The sequence below is a fragment of the Eptatretus burgeri genome, unplaced genomic scaffold (genome assembly GCF_056783735.1).
Source record: "Eptatretus burgeri isolate ZD-2024b unplaced genomic scaffold, Ebu_testis_v1 Ebu_testis_scaffold_3155, whole genome shotgun sequence".
NCBI classification, from domain to species: Eukaryota; Metazoa; Chordata; class Myxini; order Myxiniformes; family Myxinidae; genus Eptatretus; species Eptatretus burgeri.
Window position 1 is genome coordinate 130,001 of NW_028225103.1, and position 19,256 is coordinate 149,256.

General features: G+C 44.6%; 1 protein-coding gene across 33 annotated transcripts in view; it reads left to right on the top strand.

Moving 5' to 3' along the window:
- Window positions 1-19,256, top strand: part of LOC147006715 (uncharacterized) — a 77,597-nt gene that overhangs the window by 13,792 nt on the left and 44,549 nt on the right. For 26 of the 33 annotated variants that reach the window (XM_085868048.1, XM_085868036.1, XM_085868038.1 and 23 more), the window contains 8 exons: window positions 1,883-2,043; window positions 2,559-2,661; window positions 6,590-6,750; window positions 7,361-7,463; window positions 12,592-12,746; window positions 13,237-13,339; window positions 14,180-14,340; window positions 18,931-19,021. In XM_085868048.1, the coding sequence (XP_085724174.1) occupies window positions 1,883-2,043; window positions 2,559-2,661; window positions 6,590-6,750; window positions 7,361-7,463; window positions 12,592-12,746; window positions 13,237-13,339; window positions 14,180-14,340; window positions 18,931-19,021 (1,038 nt within the window). Of the gene's footprint in view, window positions 1-1,882; window positions 2,044-2,558; window positions 2,662-6,589; window positions 6,751-7,360; window positions 7,464-12,591; window positions 12,747-13,236; window positions 13,340-14,179; window positions 14,341-18,930; window positions 19,022-19,256 lie in introns of those variants that run through there. The other 7 variants (XM_085868027.1, XM_085868029.1, XM_085868030.1 and 4 more) reach the window with 6 other exon arrangements.

The following is a 19,256-nucleotide window of genomic DNA, read 5'->3' on the forward strand; positions in this document are numbered from 1 at the left end:
CAGCTTTACTGCCTGACTTGAAACATTAAAAACATCGGAAAAATCACAGAGGGCAATCACAAACTGAGGAACTTATTCTCATTCCTTGAAATAATTAACATCGCACCGCCCCTCATGTGGTTACACTTAAGGTCACAGATTCCCTAACTTAGTTACATTGAGTTGTTTCCTACTCATCCACGCACCAAACAACTCCATTCAATCCTAACTTTCCTATTAAATTCTTCCATCTTCCCCCACAACTGTAACAATATTTACATTGTTACATTTTTCACCAAATGTACGATTATTTCGATTATTTTACAATGGTTGTGGTTTTTAGATCCTCGTGGCAGATCTCTCAGTCTTACTCACGTTGTTGTTCTTCTGCTTCTTCTTGTGGACTTTTTTGTTTCACAGCCCACAGTTTTCATCGAAACTTCCTGAAACTTGGCATATGGCATATATATGTGAAAACACCCTGTGCAGACAGTAACCATCTCCGATTTTGAAAATTACTTCTCGAAAAAGAAGTTATGACGTCAAAATATCTCCGCTAATGGAAATCGCCGAAAAAAATATCTCCAAAACCAGGCAAGCTTTTTGAATTCTGTTTGCGGGAATCGAACAGGGCATTAGCGGAGATGAATTACCGCACATATGATACATCACTATGACGTCATATCAATTTTTATGGCGTCATTCCTATTTTCACATTTTTTGTTTCACAAACCAGAGTTTTCACCGGATCTTCGTGAAACTTGCCATGTATATGCAGAAAGCCCACGCGCGGGCAGTAACCATCTCCGATTTTGGAAATTCTTCCTCGAAAAAAAGTTGACGTCATAATATCACCGCGAATGGAAATCATTATCTTCGAAACTCGGCAAGCTGTTTGAATTTTGTTTACCGGAATCAAGCCGGGCATTAGCACAGATAATTTATCGCAAACCTGATACGTCAGAATGACGTCTATTTCGTTTTTATGACGTCATAATTAAGAGGACGAGGATCTTATCTCATTATCCTCCGCCATCGAAGATCGGAGGTTACTGTTTTCACCCCTTTCTGTTTGTTTGTCTGTTTGTGAACAGTATTAAGGAAAAACTCCTCGACGGATTTCGACGAAACTTGGTGGGTGGACTTGGTCCAAAGTCCAATATGTCCGCTATGGCGGCCATTTTGAAAAAATGTTTGAATATTTTTTTTTCCATTTCTACATGTTTTAAGTGATTTCCAACCCCCCCTCCCCCCAAAAAAAAAATAGTTGGAGAAAAAAAATCTTTGCAACTTTTTTTTCAACAAAATTTAGATTTAATTTTTTTTTTTGCATTTCAACATCTTATAAGTGATTTCCAACAACAAACATGCCAAAATTATAATTGCGGCTGATTTTGGAACTTCAGGTGGATATACCCATGTAAAATCAATTTCTGTCTCAAGGAATCGAGTTATGACGAATGAATTGAGGATGTAAAAGTTAAAAGTAAAAGGGAAAGTTGCAAACTATAACTCTGTGAGCACTGTTGACGTCAAATTGAATGAATAGGATGTCAGGTTCACTTGAGTGACCTCGCAGTGTTGGCGGCGGAGGTTTTGCGCTCTACCGAGTGCTCCCCCTCGAGTTTGAGCTTGTTTTTATTCCAAGCCAAGTTCTGCTCCAAACAATGCTTCACTTATTTTCTTGTGCTCTTCCGTTTTTCAATTTGTCATGTTGAAACCTGTTATCAGCAAGCAGAATGTTTTTGTTTAATTTGTCACGCTTAATTATTGGACTTGATATACCTTGGTCTTGAGGGACCACACCATGTTGGGTCATGATCATCCGATGGAATTTCCTAATTTTGATTACTCTTTGATGTGCCTTGATGTTCTTGAATATCATGTGACCTGTTTCCACCAGAGCCCTTGCAGGCGGTGGCTGCTAAACCTGAGGTTCAACAGCAGTTGGTGTTTACTCAGAGACAGCAAAACCTCCAGCCACACCTGCTCATGGCAGAGTACAAACAACAGGAAGGAGAGCTGGCCCACAGGCAAGAAGTCCAGACTCAGCAACAAGTCCAGGTATTTGCATACCTGTTTTGTATCTTGGTACTCAGGAACTTTTATTGTTACCTCCGCCACCGAAAGTGAAGGAGGTTCTGTTTTCACCCCTTTTTGTATGTTCGTCTATTTGTCTGTGTCCTTGATATCTGGAAAAGTTGTGGACGGATGCGGACGAACCTTGGTAGACAGGTTGGGTTTATAATAAGGATGAATTGATGAGATTCTGGGGAAGATCAGGATAAGAGATTTAAATTTTTTTCGTGATCCTTCACCATTGAGAAATGAGGCCAAAACTGTGTATAGCATGACATCTCAAAACGTTGTGGATAAGTTCGGGAGGTGGTAAGAACAAGCCGATTAGATTTTGGTTCAGGTCTGAATCCAGATTCAGCGCATCAGTGGCTTGGATAGACAATGTAAAGTGTTCAGCCTGGCAGAGGTGTGCGCTCTACCGAGCGCCGTTCTCTTCGTTCATGATTTAAATCCTCATTTAGTGAACTTATCTTCTAATTGGTGTTTATCCTGTAATACAGGTGATGCAGCCATCAGATCGTGGTCCTCCACCACCCTACAGACCACGTGCATCACAGCATGACCACTCAATGAGCCGAAATGATCCTCCACGTTCCTCTTCAGGTGCACCCCAGGAACACCACCTGTGGTCGATTCATTCTCCTCATGGTCATCAGAAGGGAGCTCTTTGGACCAAAAAGGGTCTCAAGTTGTGTGTGTGTATGTGTGTGTGTGTGTGTGTGTGTTTATGTGTGTGTTTGTGTGTGTGTGTGTGTTTATGTTTGTGTGTGTGTGTTTATGTGTGTGTGTGTGTGTGTGTGTGTTTATGTGTGTGTGTGTGTGTGTGTGTGTTTATGTGAGTGTGTGTGTGTGTGTGTGTGTGTTTATGTGTGTGTGTGTGTGTGTTTATGTGTGTGTTTGTGTGTGTGTGTGTGTTTATGTTTGTGTGTGTGTTTATGTGTGTGTGTGTGTGTTTATGTGTGTGTGTGTTTATGTGTGTGTTTGTGTGTGTGTGTTTATTTTTGTGTGTGTGTTTATGTGTGCTTGTGCGTGTTTGTGTGTGTGGTTTTGTGTTTATGTGTGTGTTTGTGTGTGTGTTTATGTGTGTGTGTTTGTGTGTGTGTGTGTTAGTGTGTGTGTTTATGTGTGTGTGTGTTTGTGTGTGTTTGTGTGTGTGTTTGTGTGTGTTTATGTGTGTTTGTGTGTGTTTGTGTGTGTCTGTGTGTGTTTGTGTGTGTGTGTGTGTATGTTTGTGTGTGTCTGTGTGTGTTTGTGTGTGTTTGTGTGTGTGTGTGTTTGTGTGTGTTTATGTGTGTTTGTGTGTGTGTGTTTGTGTGTGTCTGTGTGTGTTTGTGTGTGTATGTGTTTGTGTGTTTATGTGTGTGTGTTTGTGTGTGTTTATGTGTGTGTTTTTGTGTGTGTGTGTTTATGTGTGTGTGTTTGTGTGTGTGTTTATGTGTGTGTGTGTTCGTCTGTGTGTTTATGTGTGTGTGTGTTTGTGTGTGTGTGTGTTTATGTGTGTATGTTTGTTTATGTGTGTGTGTTTATGTGTGTTTGTGTGTGTGTCTTTGTGTGTGTTTGTGTGTGTGTATGTGTGTGTGTTTGTCTGTGTTTGTGTGTGTGTGTGTGTGTGTATGTGTGTGTGTTTGTGTGTGTGTATGTGTGTGTGTTTGTGCGTGTGTGTGTGTTTATGTGTGTGTCTTTTTTTTTATTTGAGTGATTCTTCACCTGCCCACGCAATCTTACTGGGATTCGCATCCCACACTCCTGATCACCAAATGTCATGGGGGTGGCCGGCCCAAGTTAACCCCCCGACCCAAATTGTGACGGGTGGTTCATACCGCCAACCACCCAGGAGGCCGAGCGGTATTTTATTCAGTGGAGGCGGCCACGTTGATCGACGGGTGTTTTAGCACGGGTTGAAAGGGCATTGCGGATTGGCAGAGGAGCACAGCACAGGAGCACTGTACCAGGACAGCACAAGGGGGCTCATTCCGCGAACCCCACGACAAATGGATGAATACAATTTCTCAAAAAGGAATACATTTAATGAACTTACACAAATATTTATAAAGACAACAATTCAACAGGTCGTGATGACAATAATAAATAAATAAATATTTTCTACTGTCTTGGCCTCGCACACAGACGCAAATACAGACAAAGAGTGACACCAAATGAAAAGAAAGACCCCCCTTTTTAAGTATACTGGTTCTCAGCTTGGCTCAGAGCTGATCCTTGTCAAACTTGGAATGGGGAGTGCTTCCACCAGCATGTGAAAATGGTGCCGTTACTTTTCTCGTGGAAGGGAAGACGTCTGCCAGGCAATCCACAAGCAGCTTTCCACACACAGGCTCAAAATGTGCCAACGTTCCTCTCTCCAAAGGTGCCACCTGCCTCGTGCGTTCCTTTCACCGACCTCGTGTGTGTGCTCTGCCGATCTCCCGTTCTGTCCAGACGGAAGCCTTCCATAATCCACATGTCCGCAACCCTGCCTGCCCTCGACCTCGATCACACAGATCTCTCCCATCCTCTGCAGTAGGAACCTCCCACGCTCTCTGCCCTGTCCGCTTGATATCCTCCGCCTCCGGGCATGGCCTGCCACCCCCAAACTCAGGAAGGTGGGGCTTCTCCAGTTTGTTGTGGCTTCAGGGACACGTCTCCCAGCTTTACTGCCTGACTTGAACCATTAAAAACATCGGAAAAATCACAGAGGGCAATCACAAACTGAGGAACTTATTCTCATTCCTTGAAATAATTAACATCGCACCGCCCCTCATGTGGTTACACTTAAGGTCACAGATTCCCTAACGAAGCTACATCGAGTTGTTTCCTACTCATCCACGGACCAATCAACTCCATTCAATCCTAACTTTCCTTTTAAATTCTTCCATCTTCCCTCACAACTGTAACAATATTTACATTGTTACATTTTTCACCAAATGTACGATTATTTCGATTATTTTACAATGGTTGTGGTTTTTAGATCCTCGTGGAGGATATCTCAGTCTTACTCACATTGTTGTTCTTCTGCTTCTTCTTGTGGACTTTTTTGTTTCACAGCCCACAGTTTTCATCGAAACTTCCTGAAACTTGGCATATATCTGTAAACATACCCTGTGCAGACAGTAACCATCTCCGATTTTGAAAATTCCTCCGAGAAAAAAAGTTATGACGTCAAAATATCTCCGCTAATGGAAATCGCCTAAAAAAATATCTCCAAAACCAGGCAAGCTTTTTGAATTCTCTTTGCGGGAATCGAACAGGGCATTAGCGGAGATGAATTACCGTACATATGATACATCACTATGACGTCATATCAATTTTTATGGCGTCATTCCTATTTTTTCACATTTTTTGTTTCACAAACCAGAGTTTTCATCGGATCTTCGTGAAACTTGCCATGTACATGCAGAAAGCCCACGCACAGGCAGTAACCATCTCCGATTTTGGAAATTCTTCCAAGAAAAAAAGTTGACGTCATAATATCGCCTCGAATGGAAATCGCCTATACCATTATCTTCGAAACTCGGCAAGCTGTTTGAATTTTGTTTGCAGGAATCAAGCCGGGCATTAGCACAGATAATTTATCGCAAACCTGATACGTCAGAATGACGTCTATTTCGTTTTTATGACGTCATAATTAAGAGGACGAGGATCTTATCTCATTATCCTCCGCCATCGAAGATCGGAGGTTACTGTTTTCACCCCTTTCTGTTTGTTTGTCTGTTTGTGAACAGTATTAAGGAAAAACTCCTCGACGGATTTCGACGAAACTTGGTGGGTGGACTTGGTCCAAAGTCCAATATGTCCGCTATGGCGGCCATTTTGAAAAAATGTTTGAATATTTTTGTTTTTGCATTTTGTACATGTTTTAAGTGATTTCCAACCCCCCCCCCCCAAAAAAAAAGAAATTGTTAGAGAAAAAAAAAATTTTGCAACTTTTTTTCAACCAAAATTTCGTTTTTGTTTTTTTTTGCATTTCTACATGTTATAAGTGATTTCCAACAAAAAACATGCCAAAATTATAATTGCGGCTGATTTTGGAACTTCAGGTGGATATACCCACGTAAAATCAATTTCTGTCTCAAGGAATCGAGTTATGACGAATGAATTGAGCATGTAAAAGTTAAAAGTAAAGGGGAAAGTTGCAAACTATAACTCTGTGAGCACTGTTGACGTCAAATTCAATGAATAGGATGTCAGGTTCACTTGAGTGACCCAGCAGGATTGGCGGCGGAGGTTTTGCGCTCTACCGAGTGCTCCCCCTCGAGTTTGATCTTGTTTTTATCCCAAGCCAAGTTTTGCTCCAAACAATGCTTCACTTATTTTCTTGTGCTCTTCCCTTTTTCAATTTGTCATGTTGAAACCTGTTATCTGCAAGCAGAATGTTTTTGTTTAATTTGTCACGCTTAATTATTGCACTTGATATACCTTGGTCTTGAGGGACCACACCATGTTGGGTCATGATCATCCGATGGAATTTCCAAATTTTGCTTACTCTTTGATGTGCCTTGATGTTCTTGAATATCATGTGACCTGTTTCCACCAGCGCTCTTGCGGGCGGTGGCTGCTGAACCTGTGGTTCAACAGCAGTTGGTGTTTACTCGGCGGCAGCGAAACCTCCAGCCACACCTGCTCATATCAGAGCACAAACAACAGCAAGGAGAGCTGGCCCACAGGCACAAAGTCCAGATTCCGCAACATGTCCAGGTAGTTGCATACCTGTTTTGTATCTTGGTGCTGAGGAACTTTTATAGTTACCTCCTCCACCAAAAATGAAGGAGGTTATGTTTTCACCTCTTTCTGTCTGTTCGTTTGTTTGTCTGTCTACAGGATATCTGAAAAAGTTGTGAATGGATTCAGACGTACCTTGATGGACAGGTTGGGTGCATGACAAGGACGAATTGATGAGACTCGAGATTACTAGAGTAATTATTCACCACCCCACATATGATGTGGCCAGATCTAAAATCTATGAGATCTAAAAAATGAGATCAGGATGCGAGAATTTTTAATTTTTTCAGTGATTCTTCACCATTGAGAAATAAGGCCAAAACTATGTAGAGCATGACATCTCAAAACGTTGTGGGGGAGTTATGACAAAACTTGGTGGATAAGTTCGGTTGGTGACAAGAACGAGCCGTTGAGATTTTGGTTCAGGTCCGAATCCAGATCGAGCGCAACAGTGGGTTGGATAGACAATGTAAAGTGTTCAGCCTGACATAGGTGTGCGCTCTCCCGAGTGCCGTTCTCGTCGTTCATGATTTAATTCCTCATTTAGTGAACACGTCTTCGAATTGGTGTGTATCCTGTACTGCAGGTGATGCAGCCATCAGACCGTGGTCCTCCACCACCCTACAGACCACGTGCATCACAGCATGACCACTCAATGAGCCGAAATGATCCTCCACCCTCCAGTTCAGGTGCACCACAGAAACACCACCGGTGGTTGATTCATTCTCATAATGGTCATCAGAAGGGAACTCTTTGGACCAAAAAGGGTCTCAAGTTTTGTGTGTGTGTTTTTATTCTTTTTTTTTGAGTGATTCTTCACCTGAACGCCGAATGTCACGCGCATTCGCATCACACACTCCTCATCACCAAATGTCACGGGTGGCCAGCCCAGGTTAACCTCCCCGATTCAAATTGTGGTGACGGGCGGTTAACTCTACCAACCCCCCGGGACAGCCGAGCGGTTCGTTATTGAGAAGAGGCGGACACGTTGATCAATGGTTATTTTAGCGCGTGTTCAAACGGCATGGCGGAGGAGCACTGCACAAGGGGGTTCATCCCACGAATCCCACTACAAATGGATGAATGCATTTTCTTGAAAGGAATACATTTAATGAACTTGCACAAATATTTGCAAAGATAATAATTCAACAGGTAGTAACTAGAATGGGCACTCGGATAGAGCATATACCTTCGCCGCCGCTACTGTTTTGTTCTTGGCATAAGAGTGTGGGGAACAGAACAAGGAGCATTTTGGTGCTGATTTCATACGAATCGGATAAGAATTGACTGTGTTATGATAAAAATACGCACATCTGCATGGTCGTGACCCCCTTGACCTTTGACCCCCAATCGCGAGAAAGGGCAATTACGTCATTGTGTCAAGTTGCATATCACAAGATTGGGCATTAAATTCTGAACATGTTGGCATTAGTTTCATGCAAATTGGATAAAAATTGACCGCGATATGGTAAAAAGACGATTTTGACCTTTTCATGACCTTGACCTTGACCTTTGACCCGATTTCTCCCAAAATCTAATCAATTTGTCCTTGGAAAATAACCAATCATCCCACCAAATTTCATGCAATTCGGTTTAATACTTTTTAAGTTATGCAAAGAACAAACAAATAAATAATTAATCATTGGCATCTCCAACAAACATTTATTTTGGTACTGATGATAATGCCAGGATTTGGGACATTTTCTTTTAAAAACAAGGGTAATGACGTCATTGTGTCATGTCGCCCATCACAAGATTGGGCAATGAATTCTGAACATTTTGGCATCGGTTGCATGCCAATTAGATCAAAATTGACCGCGCTATGGTAAAAATACGAATTTTACTTTTCTGTGACCTTGACCTTGACTTTTGACCCGATCGCTCCCAAAATCTAATCAAATGTTCCTTGGATAATAACCCTTCATCCCACCAAATTTCAAGCGATTTGATTTCATACTTTCTGAGTTATGCGAATAACAAACAAACACACACACACATATTCACAAATAAATAAATAAATAAATACACAGCGACCAATGCATCACATTTCGCAGAATGTGAAGGTAATGATAATAATAAAGAAATATATTCCGACTGTCGAGGCCGAGTACACAGACGCAAGCAATGACAGAGAAAGGTTGACACAAAATGAAAAGAAAGACCCCCCTTTTTGAATATACTGGTTCTCAGCTTGGCCCAGAGTTGGTCCTTGTCAAACTTGGAATGGGGAGCGCTTCTCCCAGCACTTGCAGATGCGCGCTAATTTTGCCGTCACTTTTCTTGTGGCAGGGCAGACGTACGCCATGCAATCTGCAAGCAGCTTTCCACACGAAGGCTCAAAATGTGCCAACGTTCCTCTCTCCAAAGATGCCACCTGCCTCGTGCGTTCCTTTCACCGACCTCGTGTGTGTGCTCTGCCGATCTCCCGTTCTGTCCAGACGGAAGCCTTCCATAATCCACATGTCTGCAACCCTGCCTGCCCTCGACCTCGATCACACAGATCTCTCCCATCCTCTGCAGTAGGAACCTCCCACGCTCTCTGCCCTGTCCGCTTGATATCCTCCGCCTCCGGGGCATGGCCTGCCACCCTCAAACTCAGGAAGGTGGGGCTTCTCCGATTTGTTGTGGCTTCAGGGACACGTTTCCCAGCTTTACTGCCTGACTTGAAGCATTAAAAACATCGGAAAAATCACAGAGGGCAATCACAAACTGGGGAACTTATTCTCACTCCCTGAACTAATTAACATCGCACCACCCCTTATGTGGTTACACTTAAGCTCACAGATTCCCGAATTTAGTTACATCGAGTTGTTTCCTACTCATCCACGGACCAAACAACTCCATTCAATCCTAACTTTCCGATTAAATTCTTCCATCTACCCCCACAACTGTAACAATATTTTTACGGCTGTGGAAATTCGCATTACACCATTCAGGGCCCGTAGGTGAGATAACTCTAAGTACATGTGTAGTTAGCCCCAAACCTGTTGTCCAGAGGGAATTTATGTGATTCATTCGGGCTGCGACGCTTTGAGATCGCCGTTTTTCTCTTATATCTTTATTTTGAACGAACCACGTCTCAACCGCCATCACACAACAACCACCTTAACCACCACGCCAGCCATCGTCACCAGCTACAACCACGCTCCAACCCTCAGACAACAACAACGCCAACAGCCACGACCTTTACCTTCACAACTCAATCCCACAAACATCGCATCACCGTCATTCCCAAACGGCACCATAACCATCAAACCACCACCGATAAACCCTCCACCACCCTCACCTCTCTCCTTCTATGGCCATTCCCGCACCACCTGTGAACACTGAGCGCCGGGCTGTCTTGGGCTCGTTCAGCGATACGCACCGAGCCGCGAGTGCAAATTGCGGCCTTCCTGAGGGAGAATTTGGATCAAGAACGCTCACGCCCACTTCTGATCCGTCCAATTCGCAAGCGCGGAGCGGCTTGGCCCCGCCTCCAGGCGCGTCTGTGGGAAATCGATATATGCAAATTCTAGGATCAGGGGAGGTTCACGCCCACTTTTCCTCCGTCCAATTGGTGAGCGTGGCTCTGCCCCCGAGGTCACCCTGATCCGGATATTTGCATATTGTTTTCTCCTGCCAGCCTATAAAACGGCGAGTGCAAGGCGAATCATGGCAGAGTGTGGCAGTAGCAGTGTGTGTCGACAGGGCAGAGAGTGGAGTCAGGTGGCGAAGTCATCGGTGTGGCAGCGAGCTGGGTTCTGCCGTCGGCTGAGGAGAGTTGCGGGAAGAGGCAAAGGAGCTCGGGTCCGAGGCGAGAAGGACGGCGGTCGGCGACGAGGTCGCGGTGTCAGATCGCTCGTCGCGGGACCCAAGCCAGCCAGCCATTCTCCTCCATCAGGGCATCAACAATTCCCCCGTGCTGAGATAGTGCAACAAGGGGACCCCGTTCCCACCCCACTCCAAACGTCGTGCCAACGAAACCCACCAAGGAGCACGGAGTCGGGGCACAGCCACGCGGCCACATCTGTGGCTCGTCTGCCAACGCGTCACGAGGACGCGGGTAGGACCCCCCGGTCTCGCGGGCCTGGCCGCTCCTTCAGGTCACGCGCGCATATTGGCCTACAGGCCCGTCTGTCCCCTTGTCTATGAGGGTGGCTTCTTTCCTTTGCTTTAGAGTAAATGTTTATTGGCGCCGTCTGTAAAGTAGAACTGTATAAGTGTTGCCGTGTGTACGCGTATTCGGTAGTAACTCTGCGTCATTGTTTCTCTTGTTTCAACTGCTACATGTGCATTTTGACTGTTTGGCTGTGTATGTGTGCTTTCCGTGTGTCGCGTAATAAATGTGCATCGTGTTGAACTGTTTTTCCCGTTTCGCTTCGTCTCCTTCCTTTTAATTGACCCTCCATCCTGCTTCACGTAAAGGGTTCGTAGTGGGCTTCATACGCCCGATAATTAATCGGAATCGTCGAGGCTGACGATAACACCGCTCGGTTATCACTGCAGCACGGAACGGACCGCTTAAGCGGTTCGTGTCCGGAGTCGGCCTGTGGCGTTGTGCGTTCGCCCGGTCGACCATTCGCGCAGGTACTTAGGTAGATCGAATTTGGCGAGCAACCCTATCCTGCGCGGGTGGGCAATTGGCACGATCGTGGTGAGGTTAAACCCCCACCCGTGACTAGTTCCCGGCGTTGGTCCGAGAGGGTCACGACTGAATTGTCCGTCCGGTGGGCGACATGCCGCGATTCGAGTCACGTGTCCGTCCGCACGCCGGCGGGCGCGAATTCGCAACAATATTTACATTGTTACATTTTTCACCAAATGTACGATTATTTCGATTATTTTACAATGGTTGTGGTTTTTAGATCCTCGTGGAGGATCTCTCAGTCTTCCTCACGTTGTTGTTCTTCTGCTTCTTCTTGTGGACTTTGTTGTTTCACAGCCCACAGTTTTCATCGAAACTTCCTGAAACTTGGCATATATATGTGAAAACACCCTGTGCAGACAATAACCATCTCCGATTTTGAAAATTCCTACTCGGAAAAAAAGTTATGACGTCAAAATATCTCCGCTAATTAAAATCGCATAAAAAATATCTCCGAAACTCGGCAAGCTTTTTGAATTCTGTTTGCGGGAATCGAACAGGGCATAAGCAGAGATGAATTACCACACATATGATACGTCACTATGACGTCATATCAATTTTTATGGCGTCATTCCTATTTTTTCACATTTTTTGTTTCACAACCCAGATTTTTCATCGGATCTTCGTGAAACTTGACATGTATATGCAGAAAGCCCACGCGCAGGCAGTACCCATCTCCGATTTTGGAAATTCTTCCCAGAAAAAAAGTTGACGTCATAATATCGCCGCTAATGGAAATCGCCGATACCATTATCTCCGAAACTGGGCAAGCTGTTTGAATTTTGAATGTCGGAATCAAGCCGGGCATTAGCACAGATAATTTATCGCAAACCTGATACGTCAGAATGACGTCTATTTCGTTTTTGTGACGTCATCATCAAGAGGACGAGGATCTGAGCTCATTTGAGCTTGTTTTTATCCCAAGCAAAGTTCTGCTCCAAACAATGCTTCACTTATTTTCTTGTGCTCTTCCCTTTTTCAGTTTGTCATGTTGAAACCTGTTATTGGCAAGCCAGAATGTTTTTGCTTAATTTGTCACTTAATTATTGGCCTTGAGATGGAAGCAGCATTCCTTGGTCTTCAGGTACCACACCATGTTGGGTCATGATCATCCGATGGAATTTGCCAATTTTGCTTTCTCCTTGATGTGCCTTGATGTTCATAAATAACATGTGACCTGTTTCCACCAGGGCCCTCGCAGGCGGTGGCTGCCAAACCTGTGGTTCAACAGCATTTGGTGTTTATTTGGAGGCAGCGAAACCTCCAGCCACACCTGCTCATAGCAGATCACAAACAACAGCAAGGAGAGCTGGCCACCAGGCACAAAGTCCAGATTCAGCAACAGGTAGTTGCATACCTGTTTTGTATCTTGGTGCTCAGGAACTTTGAAGGTACCTCCACCACCGAAGATGAAGGAGGTTATGATTTCACCCCTTTCTGGATTCAGACGAACCTTGATGGACAGGTTGGGTGCATGACAAGGACGAATTGATGAGACTCTAGGGAAGATCAGGATGCGAGAATTTTTATTTTTTTCAGTAATTCTTCACTCTTGATAAATTAGGCCAAAACTATGTATAGCATGAAATCTCAAAACGTTGTGGGGGAGTTATGACAAAACTTGGTGGATAAGTTCGGTCGGTGACAAGAACGAGCCGTTGAGATTTTGGTTCAGGTCCGAATCCAGATGTAGCGCAACAGTGGGTTGGATAGACAATGTGAAGTGTTCAGCCTGACATAGGTGTGCGCTCTACCGAGTGCCGTTCTCGTCGTTCATGATTTAATTCCTCATCTAGTGAACACGTCTTCAATTTGGTGTGTATCCTGTACTGCAGGTGATGCAGCCATCAGACCGTGGTCCTCCACCACCCTACAGACCACGTGCATCACAGCATGACCACTCAATGAGCCCAAATGATCCTCCACCCTCCAGTTCAGGTGCACCACAGGAACACCACCATTGGTCGATTCATTCTCAGAATGATCATCAGAAGGGAACTCTTTGGACCAAAAAGGGTCTCAAGTTTTGTGTGTGTGTGTTTTTTTTTTTCATTTTCTTTTGAGTGATTCTTCACCTGACCGCCGAATGTCATGGGGATTCGCATCCCACACTTCTCATCACCAAATGTCACAGGGGTGGCCGGCCCAGGTTAACTCCCCCGATCCAAATTGTGGTGACGGGCGGTTTCCACCAACCTCCCGGGAAAGCCGAGCGGTTCGTCATTTAGAAGAGGCGGACACGTTGATCGATGGGTATTTTAGCGCGTGTTCAAACGGCATGGCGGAGGAGCACTGCACAAGGGGTTACAAGGGGGTACAAAGCCTTCCATAATCCACATGTCCGCAACCCTGCCTGCCCTCGACCTCGATCACACAGATCTCTCCCATCCTCTGCAGGAGGAACCTCCCACGCTCTCTGCCCCCACAACTGTAACAATATTTTCATTGTTACCTTTTTCACCAAATGTACGATTATTTCGATTATTTTACAATGGTTGTGTTTTTTTTATTTATCCCAAGCCAAGTTCTGCTCCAAACAATGCTTCACTTATTTTCTCGTGCTCTTCCCTTTTTCAATTTGTCATGTTGAAACCTGTTATCGGCAAGCAAGAATGTTTTTGTTTAATTTGTCACACTTAATTATTGGACTTGATATACCTTGGTCTTGAGGGACCACACCATGTTGGGTCATGATCATCCGATGGAATTTCCTAATTTTGCTTCCTCCTTTTGATGTGCCTTGATGTTCATGAATATCACGTGACCTGTTTTCACCAGGGCCTTCGGAGGGGGTGGTTGCGAAACCTGAGGTTCAACAGGAGTCGGTGTTGCCTCAGAGGCAGCAAAACCTCCAGCCACTCGTGCTCATAGCACAGTACAAACAACAGCAAGAAGAGCTGGCCCGCAGGCACGAACTCCAGCTTCAGAAACATTTCAAGGTACTTGCAATGCTGTTTTCTATCAAGACAAGGTGTTCAAGCACTTTTAGAGTCTCATCCATATTTTCTTTCCGGATGATTTTGCTTGCAACATTTCCACCATGTTTTCCAAAAGTTTGTTCTGCTTCCATATTGAAGTAAATATAATTTGATTGTTTCTTCGTTGATTTTTCGATGAAATTCGGGCTCACATGAGATAAGACCATGGCGACAGAGCAGAAAAGGCAACACGCTGATGGTTGGTTGATGGTGTAACGAGCAGAGGAATGAAAAAAAAACAGAAAATGAGGATGAAGGAAATCCCACAACAAACTTGAACGAGACTCAAAGTGACGCACGGTTGAACAAGGACACGCAAAGCCACTCGAGACACAAACGCATTGCATGAACAATCAACAAAAACTATGAAGCAGGACAATTCCAGAACAGGCATCACTCAACTTTGGAAGAGCCTTTCAGAGCAGAGAATGTGGCTTCCAGTCGTGATGGAACCAGGAACGAGAAGTCCTTTTCACCAAAGTGTGATTCTCATGATCTGTGAAGCATAAACACATGACCTCAATCTGCTTCATGAGCTGATACATCATGAGCCCTGTCATTACATATGATTTGATTCATCCAGGACTGCAATAACTGGCATAGTGGTGATAATGGACTGACTTAGCAGTTGTGAGTTCAAATATGATTCAAGAAGATGGAAATCTGTTTCTACAGGGTTTTTCAAAAAGAGTGGTGCAACTTGAAATAGTTATTATCAAAGAAACATCCATCCATCCATTGGAACCATACTCTGTGCAGAGCGTTGGTGTAACCTCAGCAGTCATCTTTGGCTGTTGGGCACAACCCTGGACGTGTCGCCACTCCGACACACAATACCAGTAAGCTGGTACTCATTTTGCCGACATCGGAAGGATGACAGGACAAAGAAAGAGAATCCGAAGGAACATGAACCAAACATTTCTTGAAATCTTATGACGTGGTATTTTCTGTCACTCATTGCCATTGCAAGAAGTCCTTGCGAGAGTTATATTAATGAGAGCCCAAGGTCTGAAATTGGCATTTACACAAAATCCTTGCCATTGATGTTCGCGATGTATGCCACTCCACAGTTCGGACAGGCATTGATCCTGACTCCAAAGTTCTGTCCAACTTTCCTGGAGGTCTCATCTGGCCCTGCCTGGAGGTTATCTGTCAACTACTGCTTCAGATCATCCAGTGTGGCAGGGCGGTTAGCGTAGATAGAGCCCTTGGCAGCCCCTCAGAACCAGTAGTCCAGAGGGTTCAAGTCTGGGCTGTGGGATGCCCAGTCATCAGCGGTACCCAGGGAAACGAGGCAGTTTCTGAAGAGCTGCCACAGGAAAGTGACGGTGTCACCAGCGGTATACAGGGGTGCACCATCCTGCTTAAACCAGGTCATGCTGAGCTGGTTTGGGATGACCTTTTCGGCTAGATCATGATGGAACTTCGGAGCATGGCCTGGTAGCACTCACCGTTGATCGTCACCGTCCTGCTGTTGTCATTCTCAAACCAGTGAAGCCCGAGCGTTCCTCATCTGGCATTGAAGGCGCAGAAGCATGTGACCGTAGGCCCTTTCAGGTACCTCTCAGTGATCTCCTCAGGGGGTTCTGCCCCCCAGAAAATGTTGTTGTGGTTGTTGATGGCACCGTTCAAGTGGAAATGGGCTTCATCACTGTCGCGGATCAGGTTGATCCAGCTTGGGGACCACTCCATCCTGTCACTGAGCCAATTGCACATACCAAGTCTCCTTCTCATGGCAATTGACTCAGTTTATGCCTAATAGAGATGACGTATGGTGACAGCTTCAGTTCCTTAATGAGGATACGCCAGACTGATGTTGGTTTGATGCTGAGCTCCCGGGAGCGTCGGCGGTGGGATTTCTTGGGACTGTCCACTGCAGAATCCCGCACGGCGTCGTTGTTGGCTTGGCTCTTGGTTACTGATGCTGGCCTGCCACTGTTGCCCTTGCTCTGGTTGTGCACTGTACCCTTGTGCTCCAAATGTTTCACAATACGTTGAATGACACAATTTGTGGGTCCATCACGTATTCTGATGTCGTATTCCCAGCAGAACCTCCGGCGAGTGTCTCCATATGATTTAGCCTCACACCACAGAGCCACCACTTTTGTCTTCTGTTTCAGTGTCAATGGCATAGTTGAGCTACTGAGCTAGAATTCCCAGGGAACAAATACCATGATTACACCACCAAACCATGAAAAGGAAAACGGTATCGGTCAAAAAACAAAGAAATGCCAGGGAGTCAAAGTTGTATCAATCTTTTTGAAACACCCTGTATTCAAAGCGTCTGGCGATTGGGCTTGTTTTAAAAGAACCATCATACAACTCTTAGTTTTTCAATGGAAACACAGCTAGCTCATGAATAGCTTCATGCAAATGTCAGTTTTACCCAATCACTCTCGAAGTGACATCACCATCACTCAAACGAACCCACCAATGTATGTTCATTGCCAACCACTGAAACAAAGTGGTTGACCTCATCATCAGCCAAAACCTTGCCTGTGCTGACCATGTTGATGAACTCGTCTTAGAAATCAGATACAGATGAACATTATCCATCATTCCAAATAATTCTTTGAAAAATGAGAGCTATTTGCAGCCTACAAGACTTTTGTCTGCAGCTCAAGGGAGTATTGCTCTCCTTGGGACTGTCCACTGTCCGTTTGTTGTCCACGTGCTGTCCAATAAGTCTCCACCCCCCCCCTGAGTTAATATTTCATGGAAGCACCTTTGACAGCAATTACAGTTGTGAATCTGTTGGGATCGGTCTGTACCAACTTTGCACACCTTGATGGGGCAATATTTGCCCATTTTATGCACAAAACTCTTCAAGTGGTGTGGGTAGCATTGATGGACAGCAATCTTCAAGTCATGCTGAAGGTATTCAATTGGATTTAGGTCGGAGCTCTGACTGGGCCACTCAAGGACATTTATCTTTTTGTCCCTCAGCCATTCCAGTGTAGCTTTGGCTGTGTGCTCCGGGTCATTATCATGCTGAAAGGTGAACTTCTGTCCCAATTTCAGCTTTCTTATTGAGGGCAGCAGGATTTCCTCGATGATTTTTCTGTATTTTTGTCCATCCACTTTCCCTTCCCTCCTGATAAGTGCCCCAGTCCTCCTGATGAGAAACATCCCCAAAACATGATGCTGCCACCACCATGCTTCACAGTAGGGATGGTGTACTTTGGGTAATGTGCTGTATTGTGTTTGCACCAAACGTAACGTTTTGCTTTTGGGCCAAAAAGTTCCATCTTGGTTTTGTCAGATCACAAAGCTTTTGCCACATGGCTTCAGAATACCTGGAGTGGTTTTTTACACACCTCAAACTGGACTCAAGGTTGGCTGTTTTGAGTAATGGCTTCCTTCTTGCCACCCTATTGTACAAGCCAGACTTGTGGAGTGCTTGGGATATTGTTATCACATGCACAGTGACCAGTTCTTGCCATAAAGGCATGTACCACTTTCAAAGTTGCCATTGGCCTCTTGGTGGCCTCTTTGATCAGTCTCCTCCTCTCTTGGTCATCCAGTTTGGAGAGACGGCCTGATGTCAGCAGTGGTACTATATGCCTTCCACTTCTTAATGTTTGTTGTGACTGCTCCAAGGGATATTCAAGGCCTTTTCATTATTTTTATAGCCACCCCCTGATCTGTGCCTTTCCACAACTTTATCCCATCTGTCTTTTGACAGCTCCTTGGTTCTCATGGTTGAGTGTTTGCTGTGAAATTCACGACCCAACTGTGCAAACCAACATGAACAACTGTTTATATTCTGAAATAAATCAGAAGCACTGCAATTTCACACAGGTGGAGGTCAATTAACTTTGTGTGTGATTTTGAAGGTGATTGGTTACACCTGAGCCAACTTACAATTGCTACTATAAGGGGAAGGGGGTGGGATGGGGGGGGGGTGGACACTTATCCAACCAAGATATTCTGGTTTTGCATTTTAAAGGAATTTTCTAAAATTTGTACAATTTGTTTTTCACATGGAAGTTGTGAGTGACAATGTGTTAATTAAGGTGGAAAAAGTCTGATTTATTGAAATTAAATTCCAGGTGATAAAGGCAGCAAAAGGTGAAATTTTTGAAAGGGGGTGTAGATTTTCTATAGGCATTGTATATCCAGGATGGTACACCCAAAATTCTCATTTTCCTTTTCTTTTTCCTTTTCCTTTTTGCTCAAAGTACAATTCACCATAAAACTGATTATTGGCACACAACTGGGTTTGGTATTCGGATGTCATTTTTGTATTGGTTGCTTCTGAGGCTTTGGCAACTTCTGGCATCTGCATTCCTGAAAAGCCCATGCGATCATGCTGTTGTCCTTCACTCTGCCACATATTGATGATTCAGGATACCTTATGAACCCATTGAGAAGCTCCTTTCTTCACCTTTTAAGTGATTAACCACACAGATGATTGATTGCCTCCTGGTCCATGAACTCTGACTTGACAGGTTAATGGCTGTATGGGGCGATGGTCCTATTCGGCGGGCCGCCTGGACAGATGTGGGGTAGAGATTTGATGAAACAAAATCTGTGGTTTGTTCTTCATAGCAAATGGAACAGCAGCGAGAACAGGAACTGATTCGATGGATACTGGAGCCGGAAGAGCAGCAAACCAAGAACAAGCGAAATGGACAAGAAAGTAAGATTTCGGTGTTTTAATGCACTTTATGCATTGAAAACTAATGCTGAAGTAAATACAAGTAAAATAGACATAAAATGTCACAGTCCCCCATTGTTTTAGTAATTTTGCTGCGTGGAGTTAAAGTGCAAGCTCAGATGATGTACAACTAAGATGGCCACCAGTCTACCAGTCGGACATCTTTGATCAGATCACAAAACGAAGTGAATGACACGTGCATGCCATCATGCACTGT